This window comes from Tupaia chinensis, unplaced genomic scaffold, assembly GCF_000334495.1.
Source record: "Tupaia chinensis unplaced genomic scaffold, TupChi_1.0 Scaffold000447_1, whole genome shotgun sequence".
Classification (NCBI taxonomy): Eukaryota; Metazoa; Chordata; class Mammalia; order Scandentia; family Tupaiidae; genus Tupaia; species Tupaia belangeri.
The window spans coordinates 840,852-860,511 of record NW_006159952.1 but is presented as its reverse complement, the minus strand read 5'-3'; the positions used below and the strand labels follow the sequence as shown (position 1 = coordinate 860,511).

Below are 19,660 nucleotides of genomic sequence, written 5' to 3'. Positions count from 1 at the left end.
GCTGCTTCTGCGGGGGCCTTCTTTCGTTGGCGGGCGCCGCCGCTCCGGGGGCATGAGCTCCCGCGCCCCGCGCCGATGCTATTTTTTTTAAGAGAGTTCTACTATAGGGCACAAGCGCTCACCAGAGGGACAGAGAAAGAGGGACAGAAAGTGAGAAATCACCCCTAGGGGCAATGGCCACCTGGCAATCCCTTCTCCTCCATTCTCCTCTTGGGATCTTGGGCACACACGCACATGCACCCAGTGTGAGTTTAAGCCACCGGGTCCAGACCTAAAACCATGGTCGACTACGTGGGAGTCCAGCAATGTAACCATTACACCATCTGCTGGTCCCCTGATGATACTTTTAAGAGTTATGGGACCAGCAGATGACTAAAAATGTGTACATGTTGATAAGCAGGAACAATTCAAAACAGAGTGGCTTTGTGCAAAGCAGTGACAAGGGACTCTAAGCAAGGAAGGAAGCTTTAAGGAAGACTCAGGGCAGAGAATCCCCATCTTTGAGGGAGATGAATTTTGACTCTCCATGATTATTGACCAGGAGCTGCCTGTCAGATCAGGGACAGCAAATCAATTGTACTTCATGGTCCTTCTAATGTAAGCTTCATGATACTTTTTGACATGATAATATTGTTTCACAAAAAGGAAAGCCTATATATCATTGCTTTTCTAAACGAAAATAATTCATTGTTAAATAAGAATTTAGGTATACTCTCCATAAACAATTATCAGTGGAAAAATATAAGTGAAGGGAATGTATAAGTGACTGCAAAAAATGAAAATGGAGCAAATTTTAAGCCATCTTGCAAGGCATTTTAGCTCCCTCAAGTTGTCTCTCAGAGGATACTACTGTTGACTGAATGCACAAGCCAACACTACAAAAGTCAAATTCCCTCCTCAGTTTCCTATCACTGTTGTCACAGCCTCTGAGGTCCAAGCCACCAAATTCTCCCAAGGTGCTCAGATTGAAACCATGACAAACAGCTTGTCACTAGGGGCCAAATGGTAGTACAGTGGTAAAACATGATGCTTTACAAGGCTGACTCACATGTGAGGGTTCCAGCTTCACCCCCAGAGATCTCTCTCAGTACGCAGCATCAAGTCCATAGTCCCTGTTGAGTAAATGGTCTCTCAGTCTCTCTCTTTCTCTCTCTCTTAGTCATGGAAAAAAATTATATATATATATATATATATATATACATATATATATATATATATATATATATATATATATGTATACACACACACACACACACACACATATACATATATGTATGGCATGCCACTGGATCTGTACTTACTACAAGACAAATTCTGTAAGAGGCTGCGCCTGTATAATGGCAAGACATTTAGAAATGGCAAACATTGGGGGAATATCGTGACCTATGCTCCTAATCAGTGTTTGCAATACTCTGCCTTGGAGGTGTGCTTTCTAAAATGTATAGCATGAACTACAAGATTGTGGCTCAGAAACGGCTTTCTTTCCTTAATGAGAGGAAAGGAAAAATGTTAATACTTTAAGTGATGTAAATTTATCTTCATCTATAATAAGCTTCAACTGATTTATTCTGCCTTAATAAGTAAAAATGGTCATGAGTTCTCCAAACTGATAACCCCTTCCCACACACCACAACACATACAGACCTTTTTAAGTGATCTCTTTCACTTTACAAATGCTGTTAAAATGTTTATAGTTCTTGAGAACTACAGAATGAGCCAGGATTATAAATATATATCAATATGCAGATGCTCTATCTAATGTTCCTTATCTCGGTTGTATTTCCAAAGTTGTGTAAGATAACCTTTGAGGCTTTCAATAACACCTCCTCACACCTCAGGGGGCAAATTACCTCTATTTTCATTTCCTTTAAAGTTAGATCATTTTATAATTAAGTACTTATTGAAGCAGATTCTCCCCATGTGTAAGCTACTCCCTGGGGAGTAATTTATGCAAAGAGAACCTCTGACTTAATATCATAAAGCTGAAAACTATACAATGGATACCTGGGACCTTTAGTCAATTTGTAGTAACTATAAACCATTCACTGTTTGAAAGGTTACCACACGTGCACACACACACGCCCACACACACAAATTTAGTACAAATAATATGTAGCATCATTTATTCGATGTTTTAAAATGACAAGATCTTTACTAAAGGAATAACAATGTGGCTTGATGTATTTTTTTGTCCAAAAGTTTTAGAAAAACCAGTCAACAAAGTGATGATGATGATGATGATTATAATGATGAAGACTGACATTTTGTAGCTCTTTACTCTTTAAAAGACAGTTCTCCACAAAATATTCATTTAATCTCCACAACACTATGGAGTTTGTCAGCTAAGTTTGATAAGCCAGCAAATGTAATAAGAAAAGTCTTTTTATCTTGACCACAGCACCAAGCATTAACAGAGTAAAAACTGAAACAGAAGAACGGGATAGAACGACGTCCAATCTTATATTTTCACCATCACAAAATCCTGACAACAAATAGTAATTCATGTGATCTGAAAGCTAAAAGAAACAAGAAAATAGAAATTTGTAGTCTAATATATGTTTTTAGGTGACTTTGTGTCTTCTGACTTTTTGTCCTCACATTCTATCTGAGTAACACGGCAATTCTAAAGTGTATTCTTATTTTCTCTTTGAGAAAGTCAGAGAATGGGTCACTGAATGAAACATTGGGAAATTTACTAGTTTCTGGTTTACACTTCCCAAGTCAACTCAAAAGCATCATTAACAGCCTGAATTCTCAATTTTCTCATATTAAAAATAGAGACATGATACTGATGTTTTTTTCTTACAAAGAGGATTTATGGCTACCACTCTAAATCTAAATATTGCCTTTTTTAAAAATATAAAACAGAAAGAAAAAGAGAATGATGTCTTATATTTGTTTGTTCTGAATTTTCAAGAGAGAGAAACTATAGAAAGCATCCAAGTGGCATATTGATGTACAAAGCATTTTGAAGTATATTTTGCATAATTATTTTGAATTGGGAGAGGAAATAACAGATCTTCTCAGTGCATATAATTTTAACAACTCTTACAACACTACCAGCAACGTAGGAATTACTACATTCTAAATAAATTTTATTTCATGGATTTATCTATAACTTCTATGCGGACTTAAAATTATCTTGCTAAGAGGAGTTCTCTATAGGTGCCTATAAGACATCACACCAAATTGCACATACACAAAATAGAAATCTCATGTCCTACCCAAGTCCACTAAGTAGTTCCTAAAGAGATGTCCCAAGTTTTGTCCAGTCTGCTACTTTATCTCACCCTTAAGGCTATGAAGTTTTACTTGCACAGTATAATCTGGTTTCTGCCTTTGAACTATCTATGTATTGCTTCTTCTCCATTTATTCTACCACCAATGTAATCTATGCTTCCATCTTCTTCTTCTTCTTCTTTTTTTTTTTTTTTTTGAGAGGTTTTTGTTATAGGGCACATGTGCTTGCCAGAAAGACAGAGAGACAGAAAGCAAGAAATCACCCCCCAGGGGGGATGGCCACACCACAATCCCTTTTCCTCCATTCTCTTCTTAGGATCTTGGGCATACACGCACAAGTGCCTGATGTGAGTTTAAGCCACCGGGTCCGGGACTCGAACCATGGTAAACTACATGGGAGTTTAGTGACATAGCTATTACATTAACTGCTGGTCCCTGTGCTTCCTTCTTCTAACACCCAGGTTCAGTTGGTATCAGTCCATTATAATGTTGCTAGTAGAAATAACTGAGACTGGATGATTTATATAGAGATTTATTTGGCTTATGATTCTGGTGGCTGAAAGGTCCAAATGCATGGTGCTGACATCAGGCCTACTACACCACAATATGGCCAACCAAACAAAGAAGATGTAAGACACATGCAGAAAGAGAGACCTGAGGGAAGCCATCTTCCTTTTATAACAATTCATTCTCACTGGAACTAGCTCCTTCTCACAAAAGCTGGAACTCACTCAATCTTTCAAGAAAGTACGATTCTATTCATTAGGACTATGTATCCATGATCCAGTGTATTGTCACCCACCTCTCAAAGTTCTAACAATCTGGGGCCAGTAGATGGCATTGTAGTTAAGTCGATTAACTTCCACATGGCTGATCATGGTCCGAGTACTGGACCTGGTGGCTTGAAATCCACACCTTGCACATGTGCACGCATGCCCAATATCCCAGGAGGAGAATGGAGAAGAAGGGATTGTGGCATGGTCATCCCCCTCAGGGGGTGATTTCTCGCTTTCACTTTCCCTCTCACTGTGTCTGTCTCTCCAGTGAGTGCACACATCCTAAGGCGAAAACCTGTAAAAGGATCTCACAGTCTCCCAATGCCAAATTCCAAAACATGAACCACTGGGAGACAAACTATTATCCAAATCATAGCAGTTGGTCTTCTGGTTACTGGTTATTGTGCTAAACACACCTTTCTAAAGTACCCAAACCACCACTTTCATTATTTCTTTACCCTGTTCACTTTGTTGACTCCATATGCCAATTGAAGTCATGTAAATACTCCTCTGCCTAAACCCAAGAGCTTCATAATCTGGCATCATCCTTCTATCTAAACATATGACACAAATTTTTACTATAGCCATGTTGCTGTTTCAATGATCACAAGCTGCAACCATTCCAAATCTCCGATCTTTTTTCACTCAGCTCTGCTTTTAGAAATGCCCTTTGCCTTTCCCTTGAACCTAATTGAATCCTACACAATCTTCAGAATCAACAGAAATGACATCTCTAGTGAAACTATTTCTGCTCCTACTGAATTCATACTAGTAAACTCATAAATTACCCTTTTCTTTTGATTTCTCCATGTATTCATTTTGTTTTATCAATTAAATTATTATAATATGAGCATATCTTTTGTGTCAAAAGCCTTCATGATCTTATGGACTATATAAAGTGTAATACATTGATATCGGGCTGACTCACTACTGGCATTTTAACAAGTGGACATCAAGCTCCATGATGTATAAAGTCACCAAACTTCGCCCCTCCCTGTTTTTGCTTTATTTATTTAAAATATTTTTGAGAAAAAGTTCATGTTGCATGTTCTCAGTGACTTAGTGTTTCAAGTATAAAATAAGAAAACTAAAGTAATAGTTCAAGAGATTTTGAGTTGCACTGTATGAAGATCAAGTTTAAACAACAACAACAAAAAAAAAAAGCAGTGAAAACAAGAACTTGGAAAATGTATGGTCCTTGCATATGTGTGTGTGTGTGTGTGTGTGTGTGTGTGTGTGTGTATAAAGTTAGTCTGAAAGCAGCAAAGCAAAAATAGTAGCTGTGTGTCTTTTTAGTTAGAAGAAGCTTACGATGGACATTTAATAGTAAATGAATGATGCCCATGCCATCATCCCACCTCAGCATCCTTAAACACAACCATCATGGCAGGGATAAGTGAAGAGGAAGTTAGAAAGGGTGAAAGGAAGAAGACAACTTTGCAAGCTCAAAATGTCTGTTTTCATTTTTCAGCACAAATTGAAGTGATACCATGCAAAATTTGTGGCGATAAATCCTCCGGGATCCACTACGGAGTCATCACGTGTGAAGGCTGCAAGGTATGGGGCTGTCACACTGCATTGTTTCTTATTTGCCTCGGGCATCTGTGCACAGCACAATGCACGTGATGGCACCTTTTCAAAGAAGGCCTGCTAAAGAATTCTTGTGCCTGCTGCTGACTCTCAGGAATTCTTGCTTGGTGGGTGGGATGAGTTTCTATTCTTTTGCATTTTGCCTTTTTAAAATGTTTTTATTGTCCAACTGGCCAGCAGCTTTTTCAAAATGTATTCCTATTTAAAGGTTTGAATTATTCATATTTACAGGATGTAAATACCAAATCTTATTGTTTTAGCCCATTTGTCTCTAGGAAACTCCAGGCCGATTATGACTAAATGAAAGAATTAAAGGTTAAAAGAACTATTACAAACTGATGGGCATAGTTTATCTATTTGCATGGAAAAGAAGAAACCAAGGTTATGGTTATAAGAGACACATGGTCATCCTCTATTCCCACATTCCAGAGAAAGAAGAAGAAAAAACATGGACTAGATCATCTCTAAATCAATGAAAAACCATCTGCTCCAATTTCATTTTTCGATGAGGTCCTGGGTTTGGACATATATTATTTGACCAATGTCACTAGTCCATATAGTGAAGAGCATGGGTAAAAACACGGATTTCCTATTCTCAGTTCATCATTCTCCTTCCACATAAATTCCCCCAACTCTTTCAGTGACAAATTGCTGAGAGCAAGTTGCTTCTAAAACACAGAGCTGGGAAAATAGCTGTTAGCATAGACCTAATCCAAAAATAAGAGAACTGTGAAGTTTAACACCAAGTTTAATAAACTAGTCCTCAGAAGGAAAGAAAACATGAGAGACCAAATAGCAAGGGGAAACTGAAACGGTTTTTTGAGTAACTTTAAAGAGCCATTCAGAACAATAGAAATGCAGCTACAGTCTGAGAGTGGAAAAGGCAATACGCTGGCAAAGTTATTGGCAAAAGCAAGTATATTTTTATCAAAGATGCCAGCAATATTTATCACTAATTTAAGGTCTACAAACTGAGGGAGATCTTGTATAGTCATAGACACAAGGTCCCATTTTAATCTCAAGGGGTTTTCAAACAAAAACAAGAACAGCATATGTAACTATCAAATAATGTGTGCTATGTGAAAGATGATCACGTCTTCATGATAGCCTCAAAAAAGTATGATTCTTGGAATTGAACGCAGAGAGAAGAAAAGAAAAAGAAAGAAATGAAAATAAAGTGGGAGAGGGAGAGGTACAAGGGAGACTAGTATTAATGTACTCACTTGTCAACACACTGATCTGCTTTAGAGATGATTAATGATAATCCACACAAGAACATCATGAGATGTCCCTTGCAATCTCATCCTGTACAGACTTGTAATTAGGAACTTAATGTTATCTCCCTTAATGCAATTTCTCACAACTCATCAAGAAGAAACAATAATGCAAAATTTCGTCAGTAATTTTTAACCCTCTTTGACTAAGTGATGACTTTCTTAGGCAGGTAGACAAATATAGTTTCTTCATAAACACTAATAATTTTGGAATTGACACCCAGTGCACTGAAAGCTTTTAGAGCCCTGATCTAATTTACATAATAGCCATTAAAAATGTTTCTTAGATCAACGTCAACGTGGAGACATTTGGTGTTCCATTGTATAAGCCCTATTTGGAAATATCTAATTTTAAAATATGAGAATATACTCATGCTAAGGGAACAAAATGTTTTAAACAATAATTTCCAAAAGATCTAACTACTGGACAAATAAACTTCAGCAAATTAATAGCCAGAAACAATTCTTTAGGTTCTTGTCACCTTTTGTACTGAATCCACAATCAAAGAAATTATACTGTTATTACGAAGGATACTCAGATTTTAGTCAAAATAACATTGTACACCACACTATTTTTTTTTCATTTCACAGAAAAACTACATTGGTAAATATGCTACATTTTTCTCCAAATAGAAGACTCAACATACTCTGTTCAGAACTAGATGTCCATATCAGTACATTCTGTATTGACCGCTGAGGTTTCCTAATAGCATTTTTGAGTCAATAGACACAACCCATTTTAGGGACCAGCAGTTGGCGTAATGGCTATGTCGCTGGACTCCCACGTAGTCGACTGCAGTTTCAGTCCCAGACCCGGTTGCTTAAACTCAAGTCGGGCATGTGTGCATGCATGCCCAAGATCCTGAGAGGAGAATAGAGAAGAAGAGATTGTGGAGTGGCCATCCCCCCTACGGGTGATTTCTTGCTTTCTGTCTCTCTCTCTCTGCCTTTCTGGTGAGCACACATGCCCTATAGCAAAAACCTCTCCAAAAAAAAATAGACAACCCATTTTAAATAATATCGCTTCAACTCATACACTTACTGAAATTTCCATTCATTCTGTAAAATTTGAAACAGAAATCTCTTTATACCAAAACCCTCATTTGTAATAATGAGCAACAGATAACCAAGAAATGCCTTATAATTAATGTCAAATCGCCCTTAAATTAGGACCGTAGCTATGACTTCAGAAAAGTCTTCTCTTTTGCTAAGTGGCACTAGAGTATTCAGAGACTAAAAATCACACAATTCTTTCCTAAAATGTAGATTTCAAGTCATTTTTAATCAAGACTGATGAGCTGAGGTTATGCTTTCTGACAGTTTCTATGGTATATCAAGTACATCATTTCAATCTCTAGGAGTTTATGTGAGATAGGCTTAAAAGGTTTCATGCATTCGGTCAAACTAGACAATCAGGCGTCTTATTGTGCCATAGCTAGTTAGTAAATAAATAATACACATGAATATATGGAAATGAAGCTAGTTCTTATAGAATGCCTTTGGGCTTACAACCATGAAACCAATATGGGGGCTTTATCTAAGGAGAGATTTGGGCTGTATTCCATTTCTGAGGATCCTCAGAGGTTGGCCAAGGTCTCATCCCAGTGCCATGAGGAGCCATATTGGAGCCCAATACAAAAGGAAAATCAATAATATTAATCCTGTTTTTTCTTTAAACTTCGGGGTTTGAGAAATTTTTTTACATTAATGTTGATTTTTAATGTACTATATTAAAACATGATTTATCCTGATTACCAAATTTTTTGGTGACCTTTAAATTTTGTGGCCAAGATGATGCCCTCAATTTATTTATTTATTTATTTATTTATTTATTTATTTTGGAGAGGCCTTTGCTATAGGGCACATGCACTTGACAGAAAGACAGAGAGACAGAGACAGAAAGCGAGAAATCATCCCCCAGGGGGGATGGCCACGCTGCAATCCCTTCTCCTCTATTCTCCTCTCGGGATCTTGGGCACACACGCACATGCACCTGGCATCAGTTTAAGCCACCTGGTCTGGGACTTGAACTGTAGTCGACTACGTGGGAGTCCAGCAACATGGCCATTACGCTAACTACTGGTCCCTCGATGATGGCCTCATGAATACCACATAGTCCCAGGCCTGCTTTCTCCTCCTGTGGAGAGTTGAAAAAATACAAGAGGCATTTGAGAAAAGCCCGGGACCTATTATCCCAGGTATTTCAGCAAGATGGGCATAGCACTGACCCTCCCTGAATTTTTTCAGGCTTTTTCAGGCTTCCTCATTCCATAGGTCATCTCTTCCTAAGATTTCCCTCGGTAAGTCTATCATAGACCACCACTTCGTTCAGGGACTTTGTAACTTTGCTGTTCTGCTCTAGGCAATCCAAGAACAAAGAGTGATCAGGGAAACTGATCATAGGTAAGTGAGTGGATGAGTGAGAACTTTCATATCTCTAGGGAAACTGCTATTTTCCCCAAAAGAGTTTTTGATAAGATAACTGAGGAAGGATAGTATCCAAAGAATTTTTCTTAAATAAACCCAACTGTGGGTTTATATAGAGAGGTGATATATGGTCCTTAGCGCTAACTGCTAAGAGAAACACTTCCCTAAATGAATACCTCCTATACTGAAGTAGCCTGAGGCCAAAGAGAGGCCATTCTTTCGATTTTTACTTATTATTTCTTTTTTATTGAGCTGATTATATTTTTCCCCTTTATTCCCAAATGTGATTGATTATAAGGTACATCCCTGGTTTAAAAAAAAAAAAAAAAAAAAAAAAACCTTTCAAATTGATTATGGCCAAATTTAAATTTTTTTTTGGTCAAATGAGGGGAAAATGCATCTTAGAAAGTAGGAGAACATGGGGCCGGCAGGTGGCATGGTGATTAAGGATGCTGGACCCCCACGTGGCTGACCACAGTTCGAGTCCCGGACATGGCAGCTTACTTTCTCACTTTCTCTCTTTCTCACTTGCTCCCTTGCTCTCTCCCTTTCTGGCCAAATTATAAATAAAATAAATACATAAAGTTAAATAAAATAGTTCTGAAAAAAAGAAAAAGAAAAGAAACCAGGAGAACAGTAGCGCATCCTGTTTAGTAGTACACTCCTCAGCGCCATTGCTGCCGATATCTCGAATTCCACACCCCACAGCATTTGACACAAACCTGTGTTATTGTGCCCTTCAGTTTTATCATCTGTGATTTATCAGTGACATTCCCCTTTGCCCCTCCTTCCTCTCATTCTTTGGAGGCAGAAACTCTGTTCCTTTTTCTTCTCATAGAGTATGACAGCTCCCAAACGTCTTTAGCAAACCTTATTCAAATGAGGGGCTGAATGAATGAATTATTCTGTTGTAGCTCTGCAGATAGTACATAGTTCCCTCAGTAGAAACATCTGTAAGCTATCCAACAAGAAGTATCCAAAGATTTTTAAAAACTAAACTCACTTCTGTTCACCGTAGAAAATGTAGCAACTGTTTATGATAATGGTCTCTGTTTCCTGTCTTATAAATCTATTACCTCCTTTTCTCTTTTCCCTCTAGGGATTCTTCAGGAGGAGCCAGCAGAACAATGCCTCTTACTCCTGCCCAAGGCAGAGAAACTGTTTAATTGACAGAACTAACAGAAACCGTTGCCAACACTGCCGACTGCAGAAGTGTCTCGCCCTAGGAATGTCGAGAGATGGTAAGACACCATCTCCCCAGCTCTTACTCTAGGGCTTTCAAAGGGATATGTTCTTGGAGTCTATTTAAGCTGCTGAAAAAATTCTAAGTAAAGGAGATAGGAATGAAAAGAAAAGAAACACTCATGGTGTTAGCTAGTAGAATTAAGAGGGGAAGTAAGAACATGAACGTATGGTATTGTCTATGAACTAAGGAAGAAGGAAAGACTTTGCCGTGGCTCCTGGAGCAGCCTGTGCTAACTAGGTTAAGTTAAAGTCACATAGGCCTGGGATGATGGGGGCTACCAGTCTGGGTTTGCTGGCAAATGAGAAGTTTTCTGGCATATAAGACTTTCAGAGTTCTAAAACCAAACAGTCCGAGGCAAACTAAGATTAGTTAGTCACTGGGTAGGTCTGACTGAAGCATGGTCGCTTGGTAGATGGCAATGCTAAGAAACAGAATATAATTCTAGAGGGAAGCCCGGAAGCTCTGCTGGTTGGTCCAGATAAGGATTTGGACTGCCTGCGCCATGATGCATAATGTAAAGGCTGTACTAGAAGTCAAGGTCTTAGGAGGGTGGTGTAGGCGGTGTTCTACTTGGATATGATACTAGTGTGTGTTTCACCCTCACACCCAACCATACCGAGTGACTTGACTCCCCAACTGAACATCTTATATTCATGGAAAACCACAAATACGCAGATGAACGAGGAATTTCACCTAGAATTTCTTCTATTTTTAAGTATTCATGCACATTAATTCTTTCCCTGCTGACTTGGCCTCAGCACCCCTGCCTATGATTGCAAATGGTCCTGAGGCTTGAGTTTCTCTCTGTTCCCACTTGGTCCTCAGAATCTGGTTAACAGCATGCACCTACATGTTTGTTGAATGAATCATGGAATTCCCTTGTATCGAGAGCTTAAGAGATAGACAATGTCCCTGATACTTACCCTTTTTATGTGAATCACTGTGGATTCTGTACCTCTGATCACACTCCCTCTAATGAAATTCAAGGCTGTGTGTGAAGGAGGCTGGGAAGGAGGGACAGAAAATTACTAGTTAATTGGTATGTTCTTCCCCATAGTATATAGGGGTTTTGTGAATCAGTAGACCACAGTTCGAGTCCCGGACATGGCAGCTTACTTTCTCACTTTCTCTCTTTCTCACTTGCTCCCTTGCTCTCTCCCTTTCTGGCCAAATTATAAATAAAATAAATACATAAAGTTAAATAAAATAGTTCTGAAAAAAAGAAAAAGAAAAGAAACCAGGAGAACAGTAGCGCATCCTGTTTAGTAGTACACTCCTCAGCGCCATTGCTGCCGATATCTCGAATTCCACACCCCACAGCATTTGACACAAACCTGTGTTATTGTGCCCTTCAGTTTTATCATCTGTGATTTATCAGTGACATTCCCCTTTGCCCCTCCTTCCTCTCATTCTTTGGAGGCAGAAACTCTGTTCCTTTTTCTTCTCATAGAGTATGACAGCTCCCAAACGTCTTTAGCAAACCTTATTCAAATGAGGGGCTGAATGAATGAATTATTCTGTTGTAGCTCTGCAGATAGTACATAGTTCCCTCAGTAGAAACATCTGTAAGCTATCCAACAAGAAGTATCCAAAGATTTTTAAAAACTAAACTCACTTCTGTTCACCGTAGAAAATGTAGCAACTGTTTATGATAATGGTCTCTGTTTCCTGTCTTATAAATCTATTACCTCCTTTTCTCTTTTCCCTCTAGGGATTCTTCAGGAGGAGCCAGCAGAACAATGCCTCTTACTCCTGCCCAAGGCAGAGAAACTGTTTAATTGACAGAACTAACAGAAACCGTTGCCAACACTGCCGACTGCAGAAGTGTCTCGCCCTAGGAATGTCGAGAGATGGTAAGACACCATCTCCCCAGCTCTTACTCTAGGGCTTTCAAAGGGATATGTTCTTGGAGTCTATTTAAGCTGCTGAAAAAATTCTAAGTAAAGGAGATAGGAATGAAAAGAAAAGAAACACTCATGGTGTTAGCTAGTAGAATTAAGAGGGGAAGTAAGAACATGAACGTATGGTATTGTCTATGAACTAAGGAAGAAGGAAAGACTTTGCCGTGGCTCCTGGAGCAGCCTGTGCTAACTAGGTTAAGTTAAAGTCACATAGGCCTGGGATGATGGGGGCTACCAGTCTGGGTTTGCTGGCAAATGAGAAGTTTTCTGGCATATAAGACTTTCAGAGTTCTAAAACCAAACAGTCCGAGGCAAACTAAGATTAGTTAGTCACTGGGTAGGTCTGACTGAAGCATGGTCGCTTGGTAGATGGCAATGCTAAGAAACAGAATATAATTCTAGAGGGAAGCCCGGAAGCTCTGCTGGTTGGTCCAGATAAGGATTTGGACTGCCTGCGCCATGATGCATAATGTAAAGGCTGTACTAGAAGTCAAGGTCTTAGGAGGGTGGTGTAGGCGGTGTTCTACTTGGATATGATACTAGTGTGTGTTTCACCCTCACACCCAACCATACCGAGTGACTTGACTCCCCAACTGAACATCTTATATTCATGGAAAACCACAAATACGCAGATGAACGAGGAATTTCACCTAGAATTTCTTCTATTTTTAAGTATTCATGCACATTAATTCTTTCCCTTTTTTTACTGACTTGGCCTCAGCACCCCTGCCTATGATTGCAAATGGTCCTGAGGCTTGAGTTTCTCTCTGTTCCCACTTGGTCCTCAGAATCTGGTTAACAGCATGCACCTACATGTTTGTTGAATGAATCATGGAATTCCCTTGTATCGAGAGCTTAAGAGATAGACAATGTCCCTGATACTTACCCTTTTTATGTGAATCACTGTGGATTCTGTACCTCTGATCACACTCCCTCTAATGAAATTCAAGGCTGTGTGTGAAGGAGGCTGGGAAGGAGGGACAGAAAATTACTAGTTAATTGGTATGTTCTTCCCCATAGTATATAGGGGTTTTGTGAATCAGTAGATTATCTGCCTTTCTTCTATTTCTAACTCACCTAAAATTGTCTTGCCCAAAAGTACAGCTGTAAGACAAATTTGAACAGAAAATAAAAAGAATCTGACTTTGGGAGTCCTTCAGTTTATAGTTACTTCTCAAGCTGTAGAGGAAGTTTCCAAAACTTTCCTATTAACAAATTGATTCTTTGTTTTATTTGTTTTTCTGGGCTTACTTGCCTCATAAATTTTCAGCACTGTGTACTTCTGCATAACTGAGGCAAAGAAAGTAGGGGGAGAAAGTAAAATGTTTTTCAGGATTTATTTAATGAAATTGTATGCAAATTCGCATGGATGATTTTCCACTTCATTTCTACCATATGGAGACCGCAGATTAATTGGTGATACCTCTTTGTTAAGAATTATTTATTTAATTTTATTTATTATTATTTATTATTATTATTATTGTTATTATTATTATTTTGCCATAGGCCACATGCACTTACCAGAGAGAGAAGGAAAGTGAGAAAGCAAGCTGCCAGGTGGGGAACTCGAACCACAGTAAGCCATGTAGGAGTCTAGCACTTTGACCACAATGCCACTTGCTGGCCCCAGTTGACAATATCTTAAAAGCCTCATTAATAATTGTACAAAGAGTAAGCCATCAGGTGTTTATATTTCCTATAGCAAAAGGCAGTCTCTATTCTGGAAAGGCAAGTCTTAGGGCCTGTGTTGGCCAACAGAGTCCAGGGCAAGGGATCAGTATATAATCCATGGCAGATTCAATGACATCACCTCCAAAATCTAGGAGCTTGTCTGACTTCTGTGACATAAAAGAAATGTCTTAGGAGTGTGGGCGGGTCACTTAATGGAGATAGCAACATTCTGTTTTCAAGGGGGAAGAAATTCACTGCAGCATATAAACTTCTATGCAAATAAAAGCAATATAATATGCAAGGCGCTGAAGATTAACTTTAAATCCAGAGACAATCTTGAGTCTGTCAGGGACACCCATAATGCCTCCCAAGAACATATTATGTCAAACTAATAACAAGGAGAAATAATCAGGGTAGGTATGGTGATTGGAATGCGTAGAAAGAAGGGCTCAAGTAGAAGTGAAACCAGGTTCTTCAAAAGAAAAAAGGCTTCTTCTTTACTGTTTTATGGAGGAAGCTGGTTTGAACCTTGATTAGAATGGATACTTTATACCAAATAAATCATACAAATACCAAGAAAACCAAACAGATCATCTATTGATAAGAAATACCAATATGTGGTATCAAGGATTCAAAAGCCCTGAGGTTATGGTCAATTACCTCTGATAAGCAATCTAGAATAAGAGGTGGGGTCTCTTGCCCCTTATTTGTCATTGCTGCCTTCTTCTGAAGAAGCAAATGCTTTCAAATTGCTTTAAGCAAGGTAGGATGCCCTCTCACACAACTTCTTTCTACAACCTTCCACTTTCCCTCAGAGATAAAGTGGCATCTTCGTTTTGGTATATGTATGTGCTGTCAGTTGTGTGTAGCTCCAAGGATCATTACTCTACCATATCTGATCCCAAAAAATTTGGTGACTAGCAAATAGCTTAGCATAGCACTGGATTTTCATTCTCCCCTGAACTTCTGTGAGTCTTCTGACTGGCAGAGAGTCACCTGAAGCACCCATGGAATAACTACTCAAGACACAGAGATCTAAGGCAAGAGGAAGAGGCCATACCAGATAGGCGCCTGCTAAGTCTCTCCCATCCTCTGTATTATTAGGGCAAAGGAAGAAGAAAAGTTATTTTTTTGAGAATCAGAAAAATAGAGAGATTTCCAGAACAGGCTGTTTGTGGTATTGATGAGGGGAGGTAAGACTAAATGACACCAGAGGCTGGACAGAACACCTTGGAATCTGGAAAAATCCATTTGTCAGATCACACACCTGTCTAACGGCCTCCTGTTATATGCAAACAGGAAGATAGGTTTCAGCCTCCTGTTGTTTGCAAGTGTGAAGGCTACATTCATTCCCTGAGCTTGAATTCATTCATTCATCCAGAGTCCATAGATTCATAGTGTTCTAAAAACATGGTGTTTTTTGTTGTTCTCTAACAAACTTCCACTTTTACGGGTTTATTAGACATGGCACATGTATGGGTAGACACCAAACTCTCCAAGAATGAATTTGTTCAAATTTAGTTTAGCCAGAGAGTCAAAAATCAGATCCACTTAAAATACATACACATGTGTGTTTATTTTTCTAAAAAGATAAAGGTATTCATGTATGTGTGTTTGTGTGTGAACTGACAGCATGTTTGTGCCCACTGTACCTTCTCCATCATATTTATTTATTTTTAACTAGACCCTTCATAAATGTTCTTTTAACTGGATCCTTCACCAAGGAATCCTCAGTGTAACAATTTCCAATTCTTCTACCAAATAAATAAATAAATAAACAAACAAAAATAAAAACCAGAAAAAGGTTTGGTGTCAATATAAGGATGTTGGACCCCCCAAAAAACAGATGGTACTTACCTTGCAAAACCTAGACCATGTCCTCCTAAATGGCATGCTTCTGTGAAAAGACAGAAGTAGCCCTGTAGGGACAGGTTTCACAGATTAAGCTTTTACTATTCAAAACTGTATTGTCCAGTCCACATGTCAATATTAAATCATTTAAATTTAAATTAATTAAAATGAAATAAAATTTAAAATTCAGTCCCTTGGTTTCACTAGATAGCTATTTCAAGTGCTTAATAACCACATCTGGCTTGTGGCTACCACAATGAACAACGTCGAGAACATTCCATCAACACAAGAAATTCTACAGGAGAAAAAGTCGAAGATGAGAGAGAAGATTTTAAAATAATAAGATAGAGGCTAACAGATGGCCTAGCAGTGACATCATGGGACTTCCATTTGACTTACTATGGTTCAAGTCCCGGACCTGGTGACTTAAAAATCACACTGGGCACATATGCGTGGGTACCCAAGACCCCAGAAAGAGAATGGAGGAGAAGGGATTGCAGCATGGTCATCCCCCATGTGGCATGATCTCACTTTCCCCTCTCACTGTCTCTGTCTCTCTTTCCTCTCTCTCCCAGTGAGCACACCCACCCTAAGACAAAAACCTTTAAAAATAATAATAATAATAATGGGGTTAGTTAGACTTCTAATGAAAAGCTTAGAGTACTAAAAAGGGTGGGAGGCACCTCCCCAAAGCTGACAGAGTTAACTTAAGAAGCAAGATGTAAATACACAGAAGATGGGACCAGCAGATGGTATAATGGCTACATCGCTGGACTCCCATGTAGTCAACCGTAGTTTGAGTCCCAGACCTGGTGGCTTAAACTTACGCCGGGCACATGTGCATGCGTGTCTAAGATCCTGAGAGAATAGAGGAGAAGGGATTGTGGTGTGGCCACCCCCCAGGGGGGGATTTCTCACTTTCTGACTATCTGTCTCTCTCTCTGTCTCTCCAGCAAGTACATGCACCCTAGAGCAAAAATCTCTCCAAAAAAAAAAAAAAACAGATGTAAATATACAGAACTTTAAACTAAAGCTAGTAAGATGAGAATTTCTGAAATGGCTAGAAGGTCACTGATGACCATCCTACGACTGATTTCTCTTGAAACCAAGAACAGTACCAGGTGGCACGTAGTAGTCAGGAGACACTTGGAGCGATGACTTTATATTTTAGTTACTCTGAAAACTTCCCTTCTGTTTTGAATCCCCAATCCAAGTACACATAAAACAGATTTCAGATACTTTTACAGAAAAATTGCTCTTTGGAAGTGTGAGAGCAAACTGAGGGTGGAGAGTACATTATGAGGAAATACCATCATCATCAGATATAAAACTCTTGCAATGTACACAGAACCGTGCTGGTTTCTTTACGAGGTAGCAGCTTAACGAGAGGCTGCCTCTACTCAAGTGAATGTCATTAACAGAATAATTCAAGTTTGAGAGGGGCAAACACTTAAAATAGGTGCCATTCTGATGAATGGGAAGTGATGAGAAGAAAACAAATACTTGAAAATACAATAGCGACATGGCTCTTGTTAAGCTAGACTTATGAATGCAGCACATGTGTTTACAAGTCGTGAAAAGAAATTATTTATGTCTGGTTTAGTAAGCTTATTTTTACCATGTGCTATAATTTTCCCCAAATATGTCACAGTTTTTATTGCAGGGGGGAACATAAAGCTGAAACTGTAACTCATCAGTGTTTCTGAAAAGAATGGAAAATTCATTCTAGAATAGTATTATAATCGTTGTCAGCAAAGTCCTTGATTTAGGATGAAGAATGTTAACTCTAAAATGTAGCAAAGCTTTAAAACGCATCATTCAAAATATTTCATAGTGACCTAAGTCTATCTCTAGAAAAGGCATAACTTTCTATTGCTGAATCTTGCAATGTTTACTAGAGCAGAGGTCTTGGCAGTGTACTTTTTCTTTTTACAATTTTTGCCATAGGGCGTGTGTGCTCACCTGAAGGAGAGAGAGACTGTGGCAGGGAAAGTGAGAAATAACCCCCAGGGGGATCATCACATCACAATCCCTTCTCCTCCATTCTCCTCTCGGAATTTTGGGAATGTACACATACACATCCATTGTGATTTTCAAGCTGCCAGGTCCAGGACTCAAACTATAGTCGACCACTTGGTTGTCCAGCACCTTAACCACTCTGCCACCTGCTGGCCCTGGCAATGTACTTCTTGGCATTGTTAGCTTCAATAAGGAGGTCTCTGATCAACAGCGGAATTCTGCTTCCATCTGCTGCAGGTTTTTTCTCTGGCTGTACTCATTGTAGATAGCCTTGCAGGGGTGACTGAGGAAGCTCAGCTCTTCCTCACACATGCTATCCTCCTGCAGCTAGCTCAGGCGTGTCTTTGTCACGGTGAGGATCCCGATGGCACAAGTATTTCTCAAGTCACTGCTTGTGTCACCTTTGTTCATTTCTTACTGGCCCAGGACAGATTATGCAAATGAAGGGGTAATGGGACACCTGCACAGAATGAAAAGACAGTCCAAATTGAATGGGGAAAGACATACAAGGAAATAGGCGAGGGATCAGCAGTTAGCATAATGGCTATGTCGCTGAACTTCCATGTAGACAACCACGGTTCGAGTCCTGGACCCAGTGGCTTAAACTCACACCGGGCATGTGTGCATGTGTGCCCAAGATCTCGAGAAGAGAATGGAGGAAAAGGGATTGTGGCATGGCCATCCTCCCTGGGGAGTGATTTCTCGCTTTCTGTCTCTCTGGTGAGCGCACATGCCCTATAGCAAAAGCCTCTCCAAAAAAAGAAAAAAAGAAAAGGAAATAGGTGACAGGTGTCAGGGTCATTAATGCAGTCACTCTATCACAAAGCGTATTTCACCTAAATATAGAGCATATTGAAATCTAAAGCAAGGATGAAATGGAAAGGGTTTTAAAAAGAGGTTCTGTATTCCTGCCTCTATGTTAATGGAGAAGAGTTTCCTCTTCTCAATTTCTAATTCCTAGATATTTTAAATTTAAAAAAATGCAAAACTATTCTACCAAAATAAGTCTGAAAGTAGATCTAGCCTGGTCTAAACAAAAATCTTAGTTTATGGCAATAGATGAAAATCTTGTATCCACTTCCACAAGTCTCCAACAAAGACCTGTTCTGAACTTACATCAGTGCAAAAGACAAGAGACAAAGTCTCATTATTGTCTTGGCGGTTGGGGGGAGGGGGCAGATGTCCTTTGTGATTCAGTATTTACTACTGTTTACTTTTTCCTAAAAATAAAAAGGTTTTGGACCAACCTTATGGTCTAGAGGTTAAAGGAGCCAGGTCTCGCATGGCCCCCTGCAATTCAAATTCCAGTCCAGTATCTTTTAAAAAAGCAAGTTGGGCAGGTGTATGTGCACACACCCCAAATCCTGACAGGACAGAGCAGTAGAGGAGAAGGGATCATGGTATGACTGCACTTTCCTTTGTAGTTAGGGGGTGCTTTCTTCCTCTCCTTCTATCTAATGAGAGGAAGTACCCTCTGGCAATATAAAGAAAGAAAGGTTTTTAACTCTAGAGAATAATAGAAAGCAAATTATTTGGAAAGATACAACATAAAGGTACAGAGAAAGCTTTCCCTAAAAGTCAGCCGTAGAATTCTGTCCATAGACAGACTGGAAATATTACTGCAACTAGTAAGCAAATACATTTGTCTCTGAGGAACAGAATCTA

General features: G+C 39.2%; 1 protein-coding gene across 1 annotated transcript in view; it reads left to right on the top strand.

Annotated features, from left to right (window-relative positions):
- The window catches only part of RORB (RAR related orphan receptor B), a 221,664-nt gene that overhangs the window by 155,078 nt on the left and 46,926 nt on the right, over nucleotides 1-19,660 (top strand). The window contains exons 2-3 of the mRNA XM_006155329.2: nucleotides 5,488-5,573; nucleotides 10,407-10,548. Coding sequence (XP_006155391.1) covers nucleotides 5,488-5,573; nucleotides 10,407-10,548 — 228 coding nt within the window. The remainder of the gene's footprint in view (nucleotides 1-5,487; nucleotides 5,574-10,406; nucleotides 10,549-19,660) is intronic.